This window comes from Megachile rotundata, chromosome 8, assembly GCF_050947335.1.
Source record: "Megachile rotundata isolate GNS110a chromosome 8, iyMegRotu1, whole genome shotgun sequence".
In the NCBI taxonomy this organism is placed as follows: Eukaryota; Metazoa; Arthropoda; class Insecta; order Hymenoptera; family Megachilidae; genus Megachile; species Megachile rotundata.
In genome coordinates, this window is record NC_134990.1 from 18,304,714 (window position 1) to 18,325,871 (window position 21,158).

Sequence of the window (21,158 nt, forward strand, 5' to 3'; positions counted from 1 at the left end):
TTTCTAGCTTTCCAACGTGCTAGGGAAATTATTCCCGCTTCAATGGTATACTTTTTCTTTTCATTGTAGCATTGTATTGTAGCGAAGAATTGAAGTTTTGTAAAATCGTAGACGCACTCGTGGTAAAAAAAATGTGTATGATATTCATATGATAGCACGCGTGAGAAAATAAAAAAGGAAACAACAATTTTAATATCATTTTATTCACACGAAAATGTCGATGGCATCAAATATCGTAAAAATGCACAAAGTTGGGAAATTAAATTCCTCGATTGATATCATCCCATTACAAGAACTCGGTGAAGATCATAAATCAAAAACTATGAATAACAAACACAAAGTTGATTCTTCCCATAGATATTTACGTGATCAATTATTAATTTCACGTGTACAAACGGTAATTTGGTTATTTCATAACATTTTTATTTAGCTATATTAATATATATACATAAAATATTCGCATATATATTTTACATTCAATCTGTATGCAACAATTTTAGTTAATTCTTAATTAAAGATCTTAATTAATTCTTAATCACATCGACAAGCTTTAAACACTTGCTAGCACATGCATGTACAATTTTTCTGTGTCCGTTCGAACATTATAAAATTTCTATTTTTTTTTTTTAGTATATGCATGAAAATGAAAACAAAGTCTATATAGATGTTAATGAAATGGCAGATGCTTTACAAAGAAAATATCGTGATTATCGTATTAAAAAAAGAGGTCCATTTAGAGCACTAGTACGCAAAGCTTACGACGAACTTACAGAAAGGTTTGCAAAGAAATATTGTGCTCGTGACTGGCCTGCCTACGATGACGAAGACGAAGAAGAAGAAGTCGATGTTGAGGTAATTGCCTACATTATCGAAGCGGTATGTATATAATAGTAAATGTTAAAATATATCATTTTTAGTCAGATCCTCAAAATACCATGTTGGATGGTATGTTATTAAAAATGTATAAAAAGTCACAAAATAAACAAAATGGAAATTCCAGTGATAAAGAACTTATAGATATTAGCAGCGATGACGACGTAAGCAAAGTAGAATCAAATTCTAACAAAACAAACGAGTCCGAGATCACGGAAAAGAATCTACAACAAAAACCTGGTCCATCCTCCTGTGCAAAGCAAGCTGAACCTACTCAAGAAGAACATATAAAAATAGTAAAAAGATTCTTTCATTTATATCGTAACGTTCGAATCGAATACTTTTTTAATATCCTTCGTTTTAAGCGACATTCAAAATAAAATAATACCAATAAAACTTATATCGCGTATAAAGTATTGCATTACTCAATTTTATTTTTATAGCCAGTAAGAGAAACACAACAAGGTAAAGATATAATAAGAAGATCAAGAACAACAGCAATAACTACAACAGGAATTACAGAACTTGTTAACAGAAAGCGACAACGGGATAGAGATAGCGATAATACTCAATTCACGTTCTCAAAGAAAGCTAAAGGAGTACCTATTTCTGAGCCGAAAGTTACATTTACAGACATAGGAGGAAACGACAAAGTTTTAAAAACTGTATGTAAATTACTTGCACATATGAAACATCCAGAAATTTTCAAACAACTTGGCATATCACCACCACGAGGATTTTTACTTCATGGTCCACCCGGATGTGGAAAAACTTTATTAGCGTACGCTATCGCAGGAGTAAGATGCAACTTAATTATCGATACGTGTATTTTACTGTACGATCATGAAATTTAAATATATTAACGTTTATTTAATTTACGCGTATAGGAATTAGGAATACCCTTATTAAAGGTAGCAGCACCTGAACTAGTGGCTGGTGTATCAGGGGAAAGTGAGGCAAGAATTCGAGAGCTCTTCGAACAGGCACTTGCACTTGCACCCTGTGTAATTTTTCTAGATGAAATCGATGCTGTAGCACCACACAGAGCTACGGCTCAAAGAGAAATGGAGAGAAGAATCGTAGCGCAGTTACTGTCGTGTTTGGATGGTACAGTATTATATAAAATTACGTTAATTGTCAGTTCAGTGTTGCGATACAAGTAATATATTTTATCGAATAGAACTGAGTCTGAAAGAGAACGGTATTAGGGTATTAGTACTCGGAGCAACGAATCGACCTGATTCGTTAGATCCAGCGTTGAGAAGAGCTGGTCGGTTCGATCATGAAGTTTGCCTTGGGATACCCGATAGGGACGCTAGAGCAAAAATTTTAGCCGTACATACGGAAAAAGTGGCACTTGCCCCTAATGTTAGTTTATCTACGATTGCTTCGCTTACACCTGGTTTTGTTGGTGCTGATTTAGTTGCGTTAATTAGGGAAGCAGCCATGGCAGCTGTAGATAGGTAATCGTTGTTTGAACTTATTTAAAGATATTGCAAAGATGCGTTTCGATGTAATTAAATGTAATTTTTAAAATTACATTTTTTTATTTTCAGAATACTCGAAGATTTAAATAGGTCCGTGCCAGATAATAAATCGCCGGAAACATCGGAAGTTACTAACGACACCGATAAAGAATCACAAAATTTTGAAAATTCTGGCAATCTAGTTGAAGAACCAACAATCGAACCATCTACCTCAGATCAAAATGATGTTCCTAAATTAGACAAGACGAGTAATCCAGATAATCTGCAAACACCGTTGGAGATGGACGTAACGCAAGAAAATTCAAAATCTCCCGATTTAACAGGGTTACTCACTTGGTTACGCAACGATCCACCGATTCCGTCAGAACGACTTTCAAGCTTGTGTATCGAACATAGCGATTTTGAAGCCGCGCTTCGTATAATACAGCCATCTGCGAAAAGAGAAGGTTTCGCGACTGTACCTGACGTTACGTGGGACGATGTCGGTTCTTTAAGAGATATCAGAGAGGAATTGCAAATGACTATACTCGTAAGTAGATTCGTACTCACGAGATACTAAAATAATCTGACCAAATCAGTATACGTCGTTTAAAACATATGGTAGATGCTTTATTTTTGCTTTCTCTTCTTTTTCTGTTGTGTTCGACATTCTAGGCTCCAGTTCGACATTCTGAACATTTTACAGCCTTAGGATTAACGACACCTACTGGAGTATTATTATGTGGTCCGCCCGGTTGCGGAAAAACATTGTTAGCTAAAGCTATCGCGAACGAAGCGGGTATTAATTTTATTTCCGTTAAAGGGCCAGAACTGTTAAATATGGTAATGATATTTGTTACTGATTTTCTACCTTTCGAACGTAAATATTTTTCTATGTCACAAAAGAAGCATTATACATTTCGTTCTGTCTCATTTCAGTACGTCGGCGAAAGTGAAAAAGCAGTTCGACAGTGTTTTATCAGAGCAAGAAATTCTGCACCGTGCGTTATATTTTTTGACGAATTAGACGCGTTATGCCCTAGAAGATCGGAAGGTGATAACTCCGCGACCTCGCGCGTCGTGAACCAAATGCTTACCGAAATGGATGGAGTCGAAGGACGACAAGGAGTATTTTTGATGGCTGCAAGTAATCGACCCGATATCATTGATCCAGCCGTGTTAAGACCAGGAAGATTGGATAAAATTTTATACGTTGATTTGCCTACATCCGCGGATCGTGTCGATATTTTAAGAGCATTAACAAAGGTATTTTATCAAAAAGAGTATGATCGATAAGCGAACGTTACTTTCAATAATCTTTCAAATTACGAACAAACTTGTATTCGCACAGAATGCAACTAAACCAAAATTAGCGGTGGATGTAAATCTTGAAGAAATAGGATATAACAGTAAGTGCGATGGTTATACTGGCGCAGATTTGGCAGCTTTGATTAGAGAAGCTGGAATCGAGGCATTAAGAGATTTAATGGATATGCATTATTCGGGACAACCAGAAATCTCTATGCGACATATCTTGAGCGCATTCGATAAAATCAGACCGTCCGTGCAAGAAAAGGTAAGCTCTTTTAATAATAATTATTATTATTATCCGACTCATGAACGCAAATTACAAATCGTAGGATATTAAACATTACGAGAAACTGAAGAAACTATATTCGATAAAAAAAAAATTAGACGATACCCCAATGGAAACTCCAGTAGATACGCCTATAGTGGACGTCGTTATGGAACCCATGGAAACGTGAAATAAAAATATTTAATAAGTATGTAAAAATCTTCCAATTCAAAAGTACACTTTGGATCTGACTAGACCGGACAGAAAAATACATGCCGTATGGTTTAACTTTATTTTTATAATTGAAACGGTTATCCCTAATATTCTAAAATAAAATGTAATATCGTATTTTGATTTATTTCGAAAACTAAACGCTAAAATTTCAGTTGATTCTTATATTTGAACAATTAAATAATCTGAAATATCAAAATTGTTTTAGTAACTTTTCCATAGAGATATATGTTTATAACATTTTTATAAAGTTAAATAAAATTTACGTTGAATGTATTGTCGTCGTGTAATTTAAATAATTCCTAATCAAGTCACACTAGTTTCATGTGCAAATTACATATAATAAAACTATAGTTCTTTTTCTAACGCGAATTAGATGTATTCGTATATCGATATTAATCCTTGCCAACAAATATAGCATAGTTACTTTTTATCCGTTTATAAAAATTTTCTGTTATTTCGTTTACATTAAGTTATACACGTACATTTACTATATAACGCAGGTCTTTAATCGCGCAAATGTATAATTCATCATTTATCATTTATAAATGTTTTATTAACATTAAAAAATACTTAATATATACACAATTTTCTAATACAGCACACATTTCTGCTCCAAACCTTGATAATTAGTAAAATAACTATGAAACACCTGCACCGTCCATATTTTAAATTAATTCAAATAAGTTAGGTCGTAAAAAATAAATGAAAACTTGACTTTATAATAACTATACGATATAATAAATTTCAACTTTCGATCACGTTAAGGCTACGTTTAAAAAACTTAATATCCATTGAACAATAATTATCTGTATAATAAAATACAAGTCATAAAATCCAGATCCAGTCTAAATTGTTTTATATATAATAGGATGATATGAACGATGTAAAAAACGACTATAATTTTTTTTTCTATTTTTCTTTTTCTTCTTCCCCCCGCCCCCCTTTTTTTTATTTTATATGTTTATTATTCTAACGAAACGTCGTTGCTTTATAAAATCGATGATATAACATTTACTTTACGATATAAATGAATTATTTTGTCACTGTACATGTGGTTTCGTTGTTCGATTTTGAACAATCCAGGGATGTTTCAGAACATCCTCTAAAGGTAACCTTTTGTTTGGATCAACTACTAGTAACTAGAAAAAAAAAAAGAAATAAAAAAGAATCAATAATTGTGATAGAACCGAACATCGGTTTAATAAGTAAAACTAACTCACCTGAGATATTAGATTTCTAGCACCATCGCTAACAAAGTCTGGAAATTTGTATTTCGCTTTCTTAATTTTCGTATACGTTTCTTCGTAAGTTTTAGCTAAGAACGGAGGACTACCGACCAGACATTCGTAACATAGAACACCGAGTCCCCATAAATCTACCGTGTGATCGTGCGTTTTTCCAGCCACCATTTCGGGTGGTAAATAGTCTAAAGTACCACACAGAGTATTTCTTCTGGAAGAAGGTGCATGAACGGACCATCCAAAATCTGCCATTTTCAATTCACCCTTTATTCCAAGTAACAAATTTTCAGGTTTAATATCACGATGTATCACTTTTTTACTGTGACAATATTTCAAAGCATCCGCCAATTGAGATATATACGTTGCTGTCCTGACTTCGTCGAAACGTTTCTCAGGTTGGGCATTTAATTCTTTGAATAATTCGCCATTTGGGGCATACTCCAAAATTAAATATATTCTTTTATCGTCGTGAAAGTATCCGTACATTTTTAAAATATTTGGATGCCTATGTAAAAAATTGTTAATTATTTAAATTTATTTTATTATCCAACAATAAGCATTTGTGTCACTAACATGTTTTTAAGATCTTTACAAGAAAGAAACTTCATATTTATCTTAGAAATTTTTCAAACGAATAAAATTTTACCTTAAATGCGTTTGAATTTCTATTTCCCTTCTAACTTGGTGTTCTACATCCGCTTTCTGTATCTGTGCTTTAAATAATACTTTCATAGCGATAATAAATTTTGATTTTTTTTCTCTAGCTAAATAAACATTTCCAAATTTTCCTTTTCCTAAAGGACGACCAATATCAAAGTCAGTTAATACCCATTTTTTATCATTTTGATTTTTATTTTTTTCGTTATTTTTGTCAGTGTCTATCTTCTTTGTACAAGCATTTTCCTTATCACCTTCGTCATCAATTTTATTTTGTTTAGATTCTACCGTTTCAGAAGATGCAGACATAATTAGTTCTGTAGATATTTGTTCCTTATTTTCTTTGTATTTGGTACAACCGGTCAAATAAGTATTAGACTGATCATCTTTCACGGTACTCAAATTTTCCTTGATTTTGAATACATTTTCAGATAATGCAGGATTGACTTTTGATATTTTTAACTGTTTAAGATTATTTTCCATTTGTGCAGTTACTCGTGTTTGAAGAGTAGTTTTTTCGTTCTTTAGCATCGCTGAAATAATATCTACAAGAAAAATAAAGATTCAAAAACAAAAAGTATTTATTAAACCTTATTTGGTCGCTCTGCTTGAAAATGAAATTATATACAATTCCGTTAAAGATAACGTAAATCAACAAATTTTTATAAACACAATTAGTCTGAACATATTTTTATACTTACAAATAATAACTGCATATAACAAAATGCAACCCTTTAAATCTAGATGGCTTAAAACTCGATTTTCACAATTCAAAATCAGTCTATGCAAGCAGACATTTTTCCTCTGTAGCAGTATAATTTACTTAGCTTCGATATTAGTAAATAACGGACTTACTTTGAAAACAAATTATATATTTACAAATTCTACAATGTCGTTCGTGCCAACACCAATTTCAAAATAACGAATTTATTCGTTTCCTTCTGATTGGCTGCAGCAAACACTGTTTCGTAACGAGCCGTATTATTTTGTGCATGCGCGACCGATCGCAACGGCGTATCTATTATCCAGCGAACGTAACGCGGTAATACTACGAGTGCGAATGAACAAATTCAAAACAAATCGAACGATTTAAAAATTTTTCGTAGATCAATATTAATATTTACGCGCATGTATATTGTATGTACTCTTTTGAATCGTAAAAATTTGTTATAGAACTATACGTTAAAGGTACACCTTTTTAATCGTACACCTACTTCGCTGAGATCACTTACGCGACGCATGCGTGAAAAAAGTCCGCCGATCTTGTACACCAATAGTAAACAACCGCATCGCATCGGAGTATATATTCAAGATAGAAAACTCTAAAGAAAAATTTTGAATTCAACGTACACCGCCACCTATCCCACAATCGAAACCAGTAGATTATTCAAAACACGTTGAAATAATTACGTGTACATGTACGCACAATCTTAGAATAAATGTAAACAATTTAGATTTTTTATGAAAATTAAAATTTATTTTTAAGCTCGTATAAAAACTTCAAATGTTTTGTATTTATTATTTGCTTAATTATAATAATATATATACATATTACATTATTGCATTATAAACTTCTTACACATCTTAATGTACCAAATGTGATAGATCGAATAATATGCATTTTGAATATGAATCTTAAAATATTTATTTATTTGGTTAGAGTAATATACTTATTATAGTTTAACAAACATTTGTAAACAGGGTTCGTATATCTATATTACAGACCATATTTAGAAAAATATTCTATATAAAACAAAATTTATATTCTTTTTTATATTCACTTAAGATTAAATCAAACTAAGTTATATATATTTTTAAATCCTAAATATGGCCATTATATCATATACATTTGTAGAAACAATATCGACGATCGAGTAGAAATTAAAGTTCATTGTTCAAAAGTTTTTTATCGAATAAAAATTCTCCTAATTCTCCATGCGTAGCCATCATTTTACCCAATGTTGAGGCTTTTCCAGCTAGATCACGTTGACCTTTGTACTGTTCATCCAAAAAGTCTCCAGTAAAGTAATCTACCAACTGAAATAAAATGAACGAATGAAATATGAAGGATATAAAATACTACTAATTACTACGTTTATGAACAATTTTTTTAATACGACTTACGTGATAATCATTGAAATGGCTGGGTTTGGGGTTTTCGCACGTTATGATAATATCACGAATTTTATTAGTGACTTCTGCTTCTAAATTAAGAGCATACGTGAGAGCATCGAGACCGCTCGTCCAATCTTCACGCCGTGGCATCTGAATACGATATTCCAATATTTAAAAATTCCCGATACGTCGGAAGTTACGCAACAAATAACTCCGAATCGAAGTTTTACTACAGCTTTCAATACGTACCAATGGGAATTTCAAAAGTTCACCAACATCTTTCGTCAATTGACCGCGCATTAATAAGTATTCGATAATTTTGATCGCATGTTCTCTTTCTTCCTTGGCTGCTTCGAAAAAGAATTTACTAAATCCAGGACGGTTAACCGAATCACGGGCAAAGTGAGCACCCTATGATGAAACAAAATAAGTTTCGATGAATATATTATTATAAATAAAAAATAGTAACAATTATAATTACCATAGCTAAATAAGTCATAGCAGCTTCAATTTCTACTTTCACTTGCGATTCCAAAATTTTAGTGCACGGTTCAACCATGTCCAGCCATTTTTTTGGTATATCCGCAGGCTTAAGTGTACCTACGAATAGAAGTACATAATAAAATTTATTCTCGGAAACAATATTGAAATATAATCTTACGGGAGAATAATTTTTAAGTTTATTTACAAATTGTAACAAGATGTTTCGTTAATAATATCATAAGTATATTAAACGACGTAGCATCATATTTTCAAGAATTATTGGAACTATAAATAAGTAATATAATAATGGTCCTAAATTATTAGTCACAATGAAAATGTGTCATTGCAGATAAGATACACCCGTATCTTCTCTAATTACGAAAACATGTATCTCTACGTAGATCGTATCGATCAACATTTTATCATTTATTAACAACTTATGCTTCGCGTTATCTTTAATTCCTTTATAATATAGGACACTGAAACGTAAAACGTTTATGCAATGCTCCATTTAGAATATACATACTTTATAAATTATATTATATACATTAAATTAATGCATAGAAATAAATATTAATACAAATCATTATTGGTTGTTTAATACTTGGCAAAATAATAATAGTAACGTTAAAAGGGGCTGGACAAAGACAACGTTATATTAATTTTCATAGTTTGAAATCGAAACAAAAACTACTTCGCGACAATGAAACAGGAAATCAACGACATAAAGTAGTTTTGATTAAATTATCAGACCTCTCAGAACAATGTACAACACACTCATACTCAATGTGGACTTTAGAACATGCAGCAATCAATACGTTTACGTTGTCACGTAAAGCTTATCAAATGTTATCGCTGTGCAAATAAGATTGTCAACAATATCCAATAATTAACACATTCTATAATCACAGTAGTTTGTACCGAATAAATTCTACTTTAGGCCGAAGCTCTTTTAAATTCTAGCTGGTGAAACTTAACCTAATATATTATTAAAATATAAAGTATAAAATTTTCAATCAACGACTTAAAATAACGACTATCGTTACAAATAAAATATTTATATAACGTATATCATGCAATATATATAAAACTTTTGAAAGGAGAAATATGGTTAAACAATTAGGAATGTGTTATTGCAAAATCCAATTATGTCTAATAATAATAATAAAGATAAACAATTTAACTGAATGGTAAGAACAATGAAATTAAATAATGACATTGTTAAAAAGATTGCATCATATGTTGGATCGCTTGCACAATTTCTGGTATGACAAATTTCTGATAAGTTCTATAAACGGTATTAACAACATAAGGAAAACTATGAAATCATAACATGACTAATAAACTCAAAGTATGAGTTATCAACTTGATGACAAAATAGAAAAGACTTTGATACGATTGGAATGACTGGCGAAACTTAATGCAATTATTTTAAAAGGCTAAATTTTCCCATATACCAAAACATTCTATACAAATTATAGCATCGAAGCGACATAGATGAAAATTTTACCGCGCTTGTACCAATAGGTAACTAACATTCGCTATTAAGGTCATTGAATGTTTAAATTCTAACTTTACTCGTTAAAACATATATAATAGATGTATGTATTTAAGAAACGTGTAGATCGTAGACAATAATGTTCACACGCATAATACGGAATTATAAATAATTTTGACGGTATTCGTCGACATTAACAAAACTATCATATCTGTATAATTGTTGTTTTCGGTAAATTGAAAATACTTTCTTCGAAGACAATGGAAAGAATATGGGACAATGGGGGATATTCGTTAAGGAAACACGTTAACCTCACTTAATGTTTTTATCAATGTTATCGTTAAAATATATTGAAAGTATTACGAAACAAATGATAGACTTACACTTAAGTCCATCTCCTAATGATCCGTTGATGGAAAGGAAAGCGACGAGAAAAACGCAAAGCAGCTTCATCGTTGATTACTTTCAGAGGCTATAATTTAAGAAATCGCGACTATACTTCTTGTTTGTCTGTTTCGGAAGCAACCTTTATACGCACTGGTATAGAAGGCTGCCTTATAATAAAGTTAGATAAGAGAACGTGCGTGAACTAAACACGATGTACGGCCATCGATCATTTAATAATTGACCAACAAATGCGTACCATTCGTATTTTAATCGACGGGGAGGAACTGGAATTTTCTATTCCTTTTCTACCGCGCATGCGTACAACCTATCAGCTGACTATGACTGTGTGAAAAGTACCAACGAACGGTGTTGTTCGATGTTCATTGTTGGAAGAACGTCGAAGCGAGAGTATTCACGTTGCTTCCTTTTAAACGAGCACATCGTTCACGAGTAGGTACGTGTGATTTGGATCATTGAAATTTCGTAACTGTACAATTACTTACATTCGAATGTATAAATAAGAGATAAAGTCGGCACGATAATATACATATATATATATATCGTGGTATTTTTATTATTTTCGATTTTACAATCGAGATACTGCGCATTTCCTGCTAACGACGAGAATACCACTATGCAATATCTGATATCTACGGACGGCATAAATTTTTCTCGATATAGACTCTGCGACGTTTAAAGATTACACTCGAATTCGCATTTATTTTCGATCATAGGTTATATCCCGTCAGTATCAATTTGTACTCGTTACAGGACCGTCTCTTTTCTTTATCTTCAAATTATTATCGATTTATACGTACGTCTTTGTACAGGAACTATATTTAAATCTGTTAATCGTACAAATTAATTTTCCTAGTCAACGCTTGTAAATAATATTGATATTAAATTTTGTTTCCCGCGAATTTGGAAAATTCCTGTGTAGAACAAATTGTACACATTATTCATACTTTAATCGCATGAAATTTCAGAAAATATGTTGTTCTTCGCTGTATCGTCTATTCTCCTGGCAGCGGTCTCCGCTGAATTTTGCTATACAGACGTGGAAGGTGCTTGCAGCACAAGACCAACGGCGAATGGTATAACAGAAATTGGATATTCTACAAATATATTAGTCATTTAAATGTACGGCTTACTAAACGTATCGGTTTTTCTAGAAGGTGCACTAGTACCAAACTGTAACGCGAAATATGGAGCCATCGACAAGCTTCAAGTCGACCTCCAATCTTATGCAACTGCTAATATCGAATCCAGTTTCGAATTTTTATTAATGTCCAGTTATTTTGGAAATTATGAAAATCAACGGGAAGGATTCAAAGGATTATACCGTAAATATTCGGATAAAATGTGGGAGGACGCAATCGATATAATCAAATATATAGCTAAACGAGGCGGAAGAATGAACTTCAATCAGTTGCCACGTTTCAAGAGTCAAGTACGTGACTTAAGATTTTATAATTTTAAAAAATATTTGCATTTTTGGATCGTTTAAACGGCGATGCTAATCGACGATACCCGCTGGATTTATTTCAGACGAAGGAAAGCAGAGTACTAGAACTGAACGAACTGACCAGTTTAGCTAAGGCGCTCGACACTCAAAAACAGCTCGCGAACGAAGCGTTGCACGTACATGCTCAAGCACAGCCCAACAACAAACACGATCCTGCTGTTGCTCATTACATCGAAGAACAATTCTTGGAATCACATGCCGAACGCGTACGAGATTTGGCAGGCTACACGAGCGATATGAAGAAGTTATTAACCGTACGCGATCCATCCGTATCGATATTTTTGTTCGACGAATTTCTTAAGAAAACTCTATAAATTGTTCATAATCAAAATTACAAAGATACGAAACAAAATTTTATACTTATTATATCTGTCTATCGAAAATTCTCCGTATCAGTAAGGTCCGTTCATTACAAAGTATATTCTTTTTTTTTCTTTCTTTTTTAGTTGCGCAGCAAATATCTGCATTTAGAATTACCGAGATATATATATATATATACACATGTGTTAATTTTTCGACATGTTTCATTCAATAAAGTATATACTTTATTTATTATTTCTTTTAATCCTCGCATCGAGCGATTTCGTTTAAAATTATTACTCGGGCAGTGCTCGCCTCTTCTTCGTACAATTACAATTTTCCGGAATATAGCTTTCCTTACGTTTCTACCGGATACTGGATATATTATACCACGTCACGACACAAAGAGAATGTCATATTTCGCGTTACGTATTTTACAAAAGTGAAAAAAAATGCATCGATAACGTACATACGTAATCTATTAAGACGAAAAGCGCGTTAGATAGGCGTTGTTCCTTAAATGTAAAGTAGTATTTCATTTAGTGGATTTATTAAAATTCGTTACAATCGGAATAAATTAATACGTGTCAGAAACGATAAGTAATATGCCTAACGTAACGTATAAGATTGTACCTGACACTAAACACTTATTCTAAACGAATAACTTATAATAATTCTATTTGTAAATATAAAAAAAAAGTGTACGAATAATAATGATTACAAAAAAAAAAGAAGTACGATACATATATGAATTTTACGAGGAAGAAATTATATTTGCAAATAATTATAAAAATTTAAATCACAATATTTTATTTGTTTTCTTCTTTTTACTATTTCGTCAATCAATGCTTGGTTTTATGAACCTTTTAAACATACTTATATCCGAATTTACGACGAATAAATTTTTCGATATTAAAGTAAAAAAATCATAGTCTTCGAAGCGACAAATAAATACTATTAACATAAACATATTGTTTAAAATATCGAAGCACACGATGCAAGTTGATTCGGTCGAAATGAAATATCGTTTTCACGAAAATAAATCGTACGGATTAAAAATATGTTTACATATAAAACGATATTGATTATAATTGAGTTTTTCGACGTAAGTGATCGAAGCAAATCGAAAAATCTAGTAGAATAATAAAAATATGTTATTTACAGCGATTTTATAAAATCTGGAGACATTACCGTACTTTAATAATAATTTAGTTTTCGTAACAAAATTATTGCATCTTTTATTTTAAACATCTTGCTTAATCTAACCCCCCGTCCCTACTATTTATTTAATACTGTAACGATTTCTTCTTTATAATTACGCGCAACGATACATTATTTCTATATTATCGTTTACAAAGATGAGCATATTTTTTTTTTTTCTTTTTTTTTTCAATAACCACCAAGTTCAATTTGTAAAGTATAATTGTCATAAATAACCAGTCTTCTATAGCGACGTTTCACTCGATATTCCGAATTAAATATTTCATCTATCGACGGTATTTACACATCGAACAACCATCTAAAAGAATAAAGTTTAGATTACACGGTATGGAAACATACTTTTTTTTTATTTTTTTTTTTTTTGATTCCTTACCTTTGCACGATCCTTTAAACGTTCGAGAAATTCGCTAGTAAACGAACATTGGTTTTTATAAACCGTGCTGACGTGGCTGCAAGAGTTGATATTTACGATATTAAAATACGTATTCGATAAGAAAAAAAGAAGATTAGAAAGAAAAAAAAATAATAAAATAATTTATTTACTTCGGAAGATGTTACGCGAAGGTGAATCAATAACGACGCGAGTTCGAGATCTTCGCTAAAATTATTTTTTAACGGTACACTTCTATATCCTGGTCGCAAACATCGAACCTAAATATAGAAATCCGTTTCAAAGAGACTATAGGTAATTAAGAATTTGGAAGTAATAATTTTTGGTCGATTACGTACAGGAAACGTAGCTTGTCCAATAAAATTGCTATCGCCGAACATATCTTCGTCTTGCACTACGAATCTAATAAACGCGAAGTACGGATTGATAATTTCGAATTCGCAAGACTCGTTCCACATAGGATTAAATCCGTTATCGGCTGTAATTAAAATTACAATTATCTTTGTACGTAAGAAAGAGCGTATAAGCGGGATCGTGATATAGAAGTTACTTACGGATCGTCTTGGTGGTCAATTTTGTACCGGAATCGAAGTCCGCTCCTATAATTTCAATTTCGACGAAAGGACTAGCTATTCCTCTACCCGATCTGATTAAATGCCTCGCACCGATAACTTTGATAGCAAAGGTAAGCGATTCTATTCCGTACAAGCAAGTTCTATCGTAAGGATCGAAATCATCTCTAAACATAAAATCGGGTTTCAAGATGTAACCACAGTTGCCGTTTTCGCTAAATTTTGCTTGATTAAGTTGCATGGATTTATCGCCAGTTTGATAATTTAACGCTACCATTTGACAACCAGAATTCCACATCGGCACCGGATTATAATTCGAGGAATCGATGCGTTGTCCTTTCGGATACACTCTACTGAATTGAACCTAACCGAAATGCAAATCGTTAATATATCGTAGTAAAGATCCGAACCATTACCGATAGGAAAAAAAAATAAAAAATTTGTACCTGATGATATTTGACGAAAAACTTAGTTTCTTGTTGACACATAAGTTTCTCAGCTTTTGTCTCGGGAAAGCTACTCATCTCGTTAAATATAAAACCTTTGGTTCTTACTCTTTCGATATTAAACGCAACAGATCTGCAATAAACTATTAAATTGGACATTTCTTTCGCTATTCTCCATGCTCGTTCCATTTCCTTGTGTTGATTTTCCTTGGAAACGAAATCGATGTAAATATATTTGATATTCGACACTATCGGTAAAAGAAATCGTATATGTTTTGTACCCTAACGCTAGCATTTTGCGCGGTTTCTTTGATGCTGGACATCCATTCCAACGCCGTATCCTTGGAAGACGTCGCTACCTCGAAGACCGAACACATGCTAGGATTTTGTATCCTCAATATCCATTCTAATCCGGGTCTACCACCTACCCTCAATTCGACAACCGCGCCCATGATATCCAAGGATCCTTTTTGTAGACTACCGAACATCATGGAATCGGTCGACTGAGACGTAAACGTTAAATAAATAAATAAATAAATAGCAGAGGATTTATAGGGAGGAAAAAAAAAAACAAAAAAAAAAAACAAAAAAAAGTGGAAGAAAAGAGCCTTACATCCGATTGATTATCTTGCGGTTCTATTTCTTCGACGTAACTGGCAGGAAACCAATGTTGTTTTTTACCACCATAATCTCCTCGCCACCATCCACCGCTTTGACGATGTACGTTCGTTATTATAGCGTGTTTAACCAAGGTCAATTCGTCGTCTCTTCTGGCTTTGTAATCGTATATAGCTTTGACGGTTACCTTGGAGGAAAGATAGAAAAGATAGAGAAGATAGAATTCGTTAGGTTAGGTGACATTTCGTTACTCACTTTGGATGCAAAACTAGTAGGATCCATGTAACCGGGAATACCGTAAACAGAACCATCGTCCACGTCCTTAAAAAGCGACGGAGTTATATATCGCAACGTTTCTCGGGGAAAAAAATACATTACGTACCAATCCCATTCTTCTGATAACATCTTGATTGACCGGATGACTCAATTTGATCTTTTTGTACAACGGATGCCTTTCGTAATAATTAATTAATTCGACCAAACTTTCGAACTGTATACTACCGATCGTGTAAAGTCGTCCTTCCAATTTGATTCTACAATGCTTTATTTTCCTCTCTGCTCTGAAAGGAAAAAGAATCGGCGAGAGGTAGTCGTCGTCGTCGTCGTCGTCGACGTATTTCGAGAATAGTATTTAAAAGGGAGTATTACCGAAAAGATATAGCGTAAGAATTGGTTTCTTTCTCGCTGGGTCTTACTAAAAATGCTCCATCGGAAGGTATCCGTTTTAACATTTCCTCCGCTAAAGTACGGGTACAATCGGCGTGCCACCATTCTTTTTCTTCGTGTTTATTCGGTTGCGGTACAGGTTCTTGAAGAGTGATTAAAAATTCCTGTTCATTAGATCGACAATCGAATTAAGAGAGAGAAAAGAAAAAAGAAAAAAGAAAATCCGACAACGAACGTAAAAAATTAAATACTAACTTGACTTCTCAAAGGATGATTACGATAGTGCGTAATCAAACTGTACAAACTGTCGAAACAATTGGTATCGATAAGATAATATCGCGTTTGACCCATTTCTTGCTTGAGTTTGATACGACAATGATTTACTTTGCCTTTGCGCCAAAAGGATAGACAATAATCGCCTACGAACGTGACGCATTGTCTGACCAAGAACGTTCCATCGCCGAGATGAGAGTAACGCCTTAGTAATTCTTCGGCTTCCTCTCTTCCTCTGGCTAATTTGCCGTGAAACCATTTTTCTCCGAAATGTAGCTCATCGTTGGGAACTCCCTAATTATAATGCAGGAGTCGTAAAAAAAAAAAGTAATTATAAAATATGTTCGGTACATTAGGTTATACGTACGTCGGTTGGTCGTCGTGTAGCACCTTCTTCGTCGTCGTCGTCGTCGTCGTCGTGTTCGGTCTCTTGGGTTCTGGAAAAGGTGTCGGTGTAAAATAATTTTTGTTGAGTCAATACGAAAAAATGCGGATTCCATTCTCTGTCGACGGGATCTTCGAGATAAAGAATACCGTTTTTAACGGTATTTCGAAGATCCATCTCTTGTCGATTGTCATCGTTTCTAACGAGAAAAGAGGTTTCGTCGACACCGTCGGGTAATTTCTTGTGTTTCAATATAATTTTTCTCCTCAAGGCATTCGGAGAGGGCAAAGCGGTTTCATTCTTATCGATAGGTTGAACCAGTAACATATCACCGAAGACTTCTTGCATGGTAACAGCCATTTTGCGTTGTTGAGGGAGAGTACAATTATCCTCAATGGACAGTATGACAGGATAGCTGTATTTATTAAGATACAAGAGTATTAATACGCGAAAAGTTCGTAAGAACGAAAGGAGTTAATAGAAAATAATACGTACTCGGAAGTGGCAAAAGCGTGATCTTTAATGGTTTTAACGACATCTAAAAATTTAATTTTGGTAGTAAGCGTATGACCATGAAAAATGAACGGCATTCCATCTGGACCATCCCAACAATCGAGTTCTATGCATCTGCATCCAGCTCTTAAGGCGCGAACGTAAGCTTGACAACTGCTTTCGCTGCTAATTTGATCTCCCATAAGATATCTGCAATTTTTTTTTTTGTTCTTCAGTTGTTTGGAAAAAGAAGTAACGCGAGGTTAACATTCGAAGTTAGATCATGTAAACGTTTACGTGTTATGGGAGGAAGCTATCCAATAGCGAGACATCGGTTTAGTCATGTCTTGATATATTCTAGAATATTTGGAATCCCAAAGAGAATTTTGTTTGGAAAAGAGAAAATCGATAAATTCGGAAAAAGTAAAATGCGGTTCTTGCACGTCCCTTTGAGGATCTTGTAAATAATCTCTGATAAAAGAGGAAACCTCGACGTCGTTGTTTCCCAATGGATCTTGTTCTTCGTCGACGAGAAAATTTTGGAAATCTCGTACGGTAACGATTTGTCCATTTTTCGAGTAACGAAGTAATTTATTCCAATCCGTAAGATTCTGGAAATTTATCTATCGAGGATAATCGTGATTACGCAAAGAATAAACGTAATCGCGTTACTCACGTTTTGATCGAACATAAGTTTACGATAAAGTAGAACGAAATCGTCGAAACCTAGTTCGTTCCTGTTTCCGTTATCGATTTCTTGAAAAAATTCTCTAAGTTTGTTCGTAGGTATTTTACAATTGATTCTAGGCAAAAACGCTTTGATATCTTTCAAAGTAACTCTGTAAAAATGGTAACGTATAAAATGTAACCTAACGAAGGATAAGCACGTACATAGGTTAGCGTAAAAGAAGAATATATACGTTTCTCTGGAGTTTTCCATAGCGTAAAACTCTTTTCTTAGCCATCTTTCAACTCGTAAAGGATAGGGAGCCGTTACAGTGTCTCGAAGTAAACGACGTAATCCTTTAACCCAAAGATCGCATTCCTTTTCGCTGAGGGCTAAAAAATTATTTTCTGTTGTTACGCCGAATAGAAAGGAACAAGAGAAACGGACAAAAAATAAATATATGTTTACCAGAAATCGATAGAGTTTTGAGTCTAAATTCTGAACCGTAATAGACGACGAAGCATCTGAGATTTTCGATTCTTTTAGCATCTTCTGGCCACTTTTCGAAATCCTTGGAGTGCTTGCCTACTTTGATCTCTTTGATTTCTCTAATTTCCACTAAAAAAATATGACAGCGACAGTAGTATTAGGTGATAATAACAGTAAAGCGATAAGGTTACCTGAACCATCGAAAGGCCTAAAGGTAGGACTTCTCGACCATACGATTTGTCTAGTCTCCCTTCTGATCATAAGAGTTTTCTTCTCGGGTCTCTTTCTCGAAAAGAATTTCGTAACAACGGTGCCTCTTTCCAATAAAGAAATAATAATTTCCATTTCGGGTATAATAGGATTCATTTTAGGTTATGTCGCGTAATTATAGCGGTGCCAACTTATCGACTGTGTAATCAGAATACGCGACACAAAATAGTCACGAAAGGAATGAAAAGTAGATGGGTGTCAACGGCAGTAGCGCCAACTCGAAAGTTTGACGGTATCCAACACTGCCAACTGCACTTGCCCACAGAACACCTGACATCAAGAAGGTCATTCGTCATTATCGCAGTATCGCCACCCGTTGAGTATTAGAGCAGCGAAGGATCGCCAACATGATAACTGAACCGGAAGCGATTAGTTCGCGGAAGCGCCAACCTGAAAACGTAAATACCGGCCAATGAGAAAGACACAATCGCCGCGATTCGGAACAGCCACCTTCTAAAATAAAAAATGCGAAGAAAATTCGAAAAGACCTCGAAGAAGCCAAGGAAATTCCGAAAAGTCTATGAAAATCAAAGAAAAGAAAACAATAATCGATAAAAAAAGCAGAAAAGGAATCGATTTAGCGGTATTTTAACGAAACGAAGGAAACGTGAATCGCTATATACATCGATGTGAACGGGTACAAGCATCGATGTGAACAGGCGAAAGCAGCAATGTGAACGGGCACACGCACCGATGTGAACGGCACCTCGGCGTCCCTGATTGGTCCGCGCCCGAACCAATCGACGCGAAGGGTTCTCTCTCGATGCTGCCAACCTGCGAGACGCGTCGCCGCCATTCGCAATAGCCAACCTCGAAAAAGAAAACAAAGAACACGAAGAAAAAACGAAAAGACCTCGCAAAAGCCGAAAGAAACATCGAAAAGCTTCGAGGAACGAAAGAGAACGAACAGAGAGCGACAGAAACAAAGAATAGAACTCGATTTACCGTTGTTACAACGAAACGAAGCCAATGTGAACGGGTGTACGCGTCGATGTGCACGGGGCCGAAGCATCGATGTGAACGAGTATAGGCAACGATGTGAACGGCACCTCGACGCCTCCGATTGGTCCGCGCCCGAACGCGTGGACCTGAAGGTGTCTCTCGATGCTGCCAACATCGACGAAGCAACGAAAAATCGCACGAAATGCGAAGAAACGTCGAAAAACGCGAAGACGAGTCGCGAAAGCTTTCAGAAAGCAAAGAAAACGAATAAGAAGCGACAAAAAGGAAGAAAAGAAATCAATTTATCCGCATTTTAACGAAACGAGCGAAATGTGAATGGGTGTACGCCTCGATGTGAACGGGGCAAACGCACCGATGTGAAAGGCACCTCGACGTCTGTCATTGGTCCGCGCCGAAAACGCAACGACGCGAAGTAGTGTTCAGGAAGTGCCAACATCGAAAAAAGCAATGACAAAATCGCAGGAAATGCGAAGAAACGTTCAAAAAACGCGAAGACCAATTGCAAAAGCCTCGAAAAAGCAAAGACAACGAAGAAAAGCAATCGTTCTCGCCGCATCGCAACGAAGAGAAGCCGATGTGAACGGGTGTACGCACCAAAGTGAAAGGCACCTCGGCGTGCCTCATTGGTCCTCGCATCGACGTGAACAGTGTCTCGGAACTACCAACATCGAAAAAGCAAAGACAGAATCGCAGGAAATGCAAAGATACGTCGAAAGAAGCAAAGAGAAACTGCAAAAGCGTGCAAAAAGCAAAGAAAAGTACGAACAAATTGCTTTAGCCGCAATAAAACAAAGCGAAGGCAAAGCGAGTAGGTACGAGCATCGACGTGAACTGGCCTAAGCATTAATGTGAACTGGTAAAAGCATTAATGTTAACAGGGCATAAGCATGAATGTGAAGGGGCCTAAGCATAAATGTGAAGCGGTAAAAGCATCAATGTGAAGGGGACAAAGCACCGATGTGAACGGGGCAAAAGCATCGATGTGAACAGGTATACGCACCGATGTGAACGGCTCCTCGCCACCTCTGATTGGTCCGCGCCTCCAACGCATCGACGTGAACCGGTATTTCACTGTTGCCAACTTCGGAACGCTGCCGAATACATCGAACTCGTTTCCAAACGATTATCCCACCGTTAAAGCAAACGAACGCGCAGAAAACATTAAAAGCTTCGAGAACACCACGCGAACGAGGACGGGAATTGGTTATGCTCTATAGCCACAGCTTTCGACGGCGATTCATCGATGTGAAAGGGCATACGCAACGTCGTGAACGCACCTTCGGCCGCTCTCCATGGTCCGCGCTTCGAACGCATCGCTGTGAACGCGCCTTGGGCTCTTCTCCATGGTCC

At 35.0% G+C, this 21,158-nt stretch overlaps 5 protein-coding genes across 8 annotated transcripts; 2 read left to right on the forward strand and 3 right to left on the reverse strand.

The window, feature by feature from the left end:
• The first annotated feature begins 17 nt into the window (after positions 1–17).
• smid (nuclear valosin-containing protein-like smid) lies at positions 18–10,984 on the forward strand. Its single transcript, XM_003708308.3, has 11 exons — positions 18–397; positions 631–852; positions 918–1,169; positions 1,317–1,670; positions 1,761–1,980; positions 2,054–2,336; positions 2,430–2,889; positions 3,015–3,182; positions 3,279–3,605; positions 3,691–3,915; positions 3,980–10,984. Exons 1-11 carry the CDS (start codon positions 215–217, stop codon positions 4,103–4,105), a joined length of 2,820 nt encoding a protein of 939 aa, XP_003708356.2. The 5' UTR covers positions 18–214; the 3' UTR covers positions 4,106–10,984.
• Positions 4,681–6,578, reverse strand: LOC100877266 (aurora kinase C). Its single transcript, XM_003708299.3, has 3 exons — positions 6,037–6,578; positions 5,370–5,895; positions 4,681–5,288 (listed from the first exon to the last, which is right to left on the reverse strand). Exons 1-3 carry the CDS (start codon positions 6,576–6,578, stop codon positions 5,190–5,192), a joined length of 1,167 nt encoding a protein of 388 aa, XP_003708347.1. The 3' UTR covers positions 4,681–5,189.
• On the reverse strand, positions 7,677–10,780 carry Fer1HCH (ferritin 1 heavy chain). Its single transcript, XM_003708292.3, has 5 exons — positions 10,527–10,780; positions 8,644–8,762; positions 8,412–8,573; positions 8,172–8,312; positions 7,677–8,084 (listed from the first exon to the last, which is right to left on the reverse strand). The coding sequence occupies exons 1-5, from the start codon at positions 10,594–10,596 to the stop codon at positions 7,929–7,931; spliced, it is 648 nt and encodes a 215-aa protein (XP_003708340.1). The 5' UTR covers positions 10,597–10,780; the 3' UTR covers positions 7,677–7,928.
• Fer2LCH (ferritin 2 light chain) lies at positions 10,837–12,603 on the forward strand. Of its 3 annotated transcripts, none has more exons than XM_003708277.3 (4): positions 10,837–10,984; positions 11,517–11,624; positions 11,703–11,980; positions 12,079–12,603. In XM_003708277.3, the coding sequence occupies exons 2-4, from the start codon at positions 11,522–11,524 to the stop codon at positions 12,367–12,369; spliced, it is 672 nt and encodes a 223-aa protein (XP_003708325.1). In that variant the 5' UTR covers positions 10,837–10,984; positions 11,517–11,521; the 3' UTR covers positions 12,370–12,603. The 3 variants fall into 3 exon arrangements, with proteins under 3 accessions (XP_003708325.1, XP_076391277.1, XP_076391276.1); XM_076535162.1 differs by having other exon boundaries at positions 10,845–10,980; XM_076535161.1 differs by lacking the exon at positions 10,837–10,984 and adding an exon at positions 11,225–11,344.
• sl (small wing phospholipase C gamma 1) lies at positions 12,477–19,040 on the reverse strand. 2 transcript variants are annotated; one of them, XM_076535109.1, is made up of 19 exons: positions 18,767–19,040; positions 18,555–18,704; positions 18,340–18,478; positions 18,096–18,258; positions 17,717–18,042; positions 17,423–17,629; positions 16,910–17,342; positions 16,525–16,836; positions 16,252–16,433; positions 15,986–16,163; positions 15,859–15,924; positions 15,599–15,790; positions 15,267–15,488; positions 14,986–15,192; positions 14,522–14,903; positions 14,306–14,445; positions 14,120–14,227; positions 13,950–14,025; positions 12,477–13,874 (listed from the first exon to the last, which is right to left on the reverse strand). In XM_076535109.1, the coding sequence occupies exons 1-18, from the start codon at positions 18,939–18,941 to the stop codon at positions 14,005–14,007; spliced, it is 3,603 nt and encodes a 1,200-aa protein (XP_076391224.1). In that variant the 5' UTR covers positions 18,942–19,040; the 3' UTR covers positions 12,477–13,874; positions 13,950–14,004. The 2 variants fall into 2 exon arrangements, with proteins under 2 accessions (XP_076391224.1, XP_012152464.1); XM_012297074.2 differs by having other exon boundaries at positions 17,717–18,030; positions 18,767–19,039.
• Positions 19,041–21,158: the final 2,118 nt, after the last annotated feature.

Coding starts and splice junctions, on each gene's coding strand:
- LOC100877266 (XM_003708299.3), bottom strand. CDS start 6,578: ATGCTAAAGAACGAAAAAACTACTCTTCAAACACGAGTAACTGCACAA. Junction 5,896..6,036: donor GAAATTCAAACGCATTTAAG/GTAAAATTTTAT, acceptor TTTTTTACATAG/GCATCCAAATATTTTAAAAA. Junction 5,289..5,369: donor CTAGAAATCTAATATCTCAG/GTGAGTTAGTTT, acceptor TTTTTTTTCTAG/TTACTAGTAGTTGATCCAAA.
- Fer2LCH (XM_003708277.3), top strand. CDS start 11,522: ATGTTGTTCTTCGCTGTATCGTCTATTCTCCTGGCAGCGGTCTCCGCT. Junction 11,625..11,702: donor CACAAGACCAACGGCGAATG/GTATAACAGAAA, acceptor CGGTTTTTCTAG/AAGGTGCACTAGTACCAAAC. Junction 11,981..12,078: donor TGCCACGTTTCAAGAGTCAA/GTACGTGACTTA, acceptor GATTTATTTCAG/ACGAAGGAAAGCAGAGTACT.
- sl (XM_076535109.1), bottom strand. CDS start 18,941: ATGAATCCTATTATACCCGAAATGGAAATTATTATTTCTTTATTGGAA. Junction 18,479..18,554: donor CAAAACTCTATCGATTTCTG/GTAAACATATAT, acceptor ATAATTTTTTAG/CCCTCAGCGAAAAGGAATGC. Junction 16,434..16,524: donor ATCATCCTTTGAGAAGTCAA/GTTAGTATTTAA, acceptor TCTAATGAACAG/GAATTTTTAATCACTCTTCA.
- smid (XM_003708308.3), top strand. CDS start 215: ATGTCGATGGCATCAAATATCGTAAAAATGCACAAAGTTGGGAAATTA. Junction 1,170..1,316: donor AAGAAGAACATATAAAAATA/GTAAAAAGATTC, acceptor TTATTTTTATAG/CCAGTAAGAGAAACACAACA. Junction 2,890..3,014: donor AATTGCAAATGACTATACTC/GTAAGTAGATTC, acceptor TCGACATTCTAG/GCTCCAGTTCGACATTCTGA.
- Fer1HCH (XM_003708292.3), bottom strand. CDS start 10,596: ATGAAGCTGCTTTGCGTTTTTCTCGTCGCTTTCCTTTCCATCAACGGA. Junction 8,763..10,526: donor ATTAGGAGATGGACTTAAGT/GTAAGTCTATCA, acceptor TTCTATTCGTAG/GTACACTTAAGCCTGCGGAT. Junction 8,313..8,411: donor AACTTTTGAAATTCCCATTG/GTACGTATTGAA, acceptor TATCGTATTCAG/ATGCCACGGCGTGAAGATTG.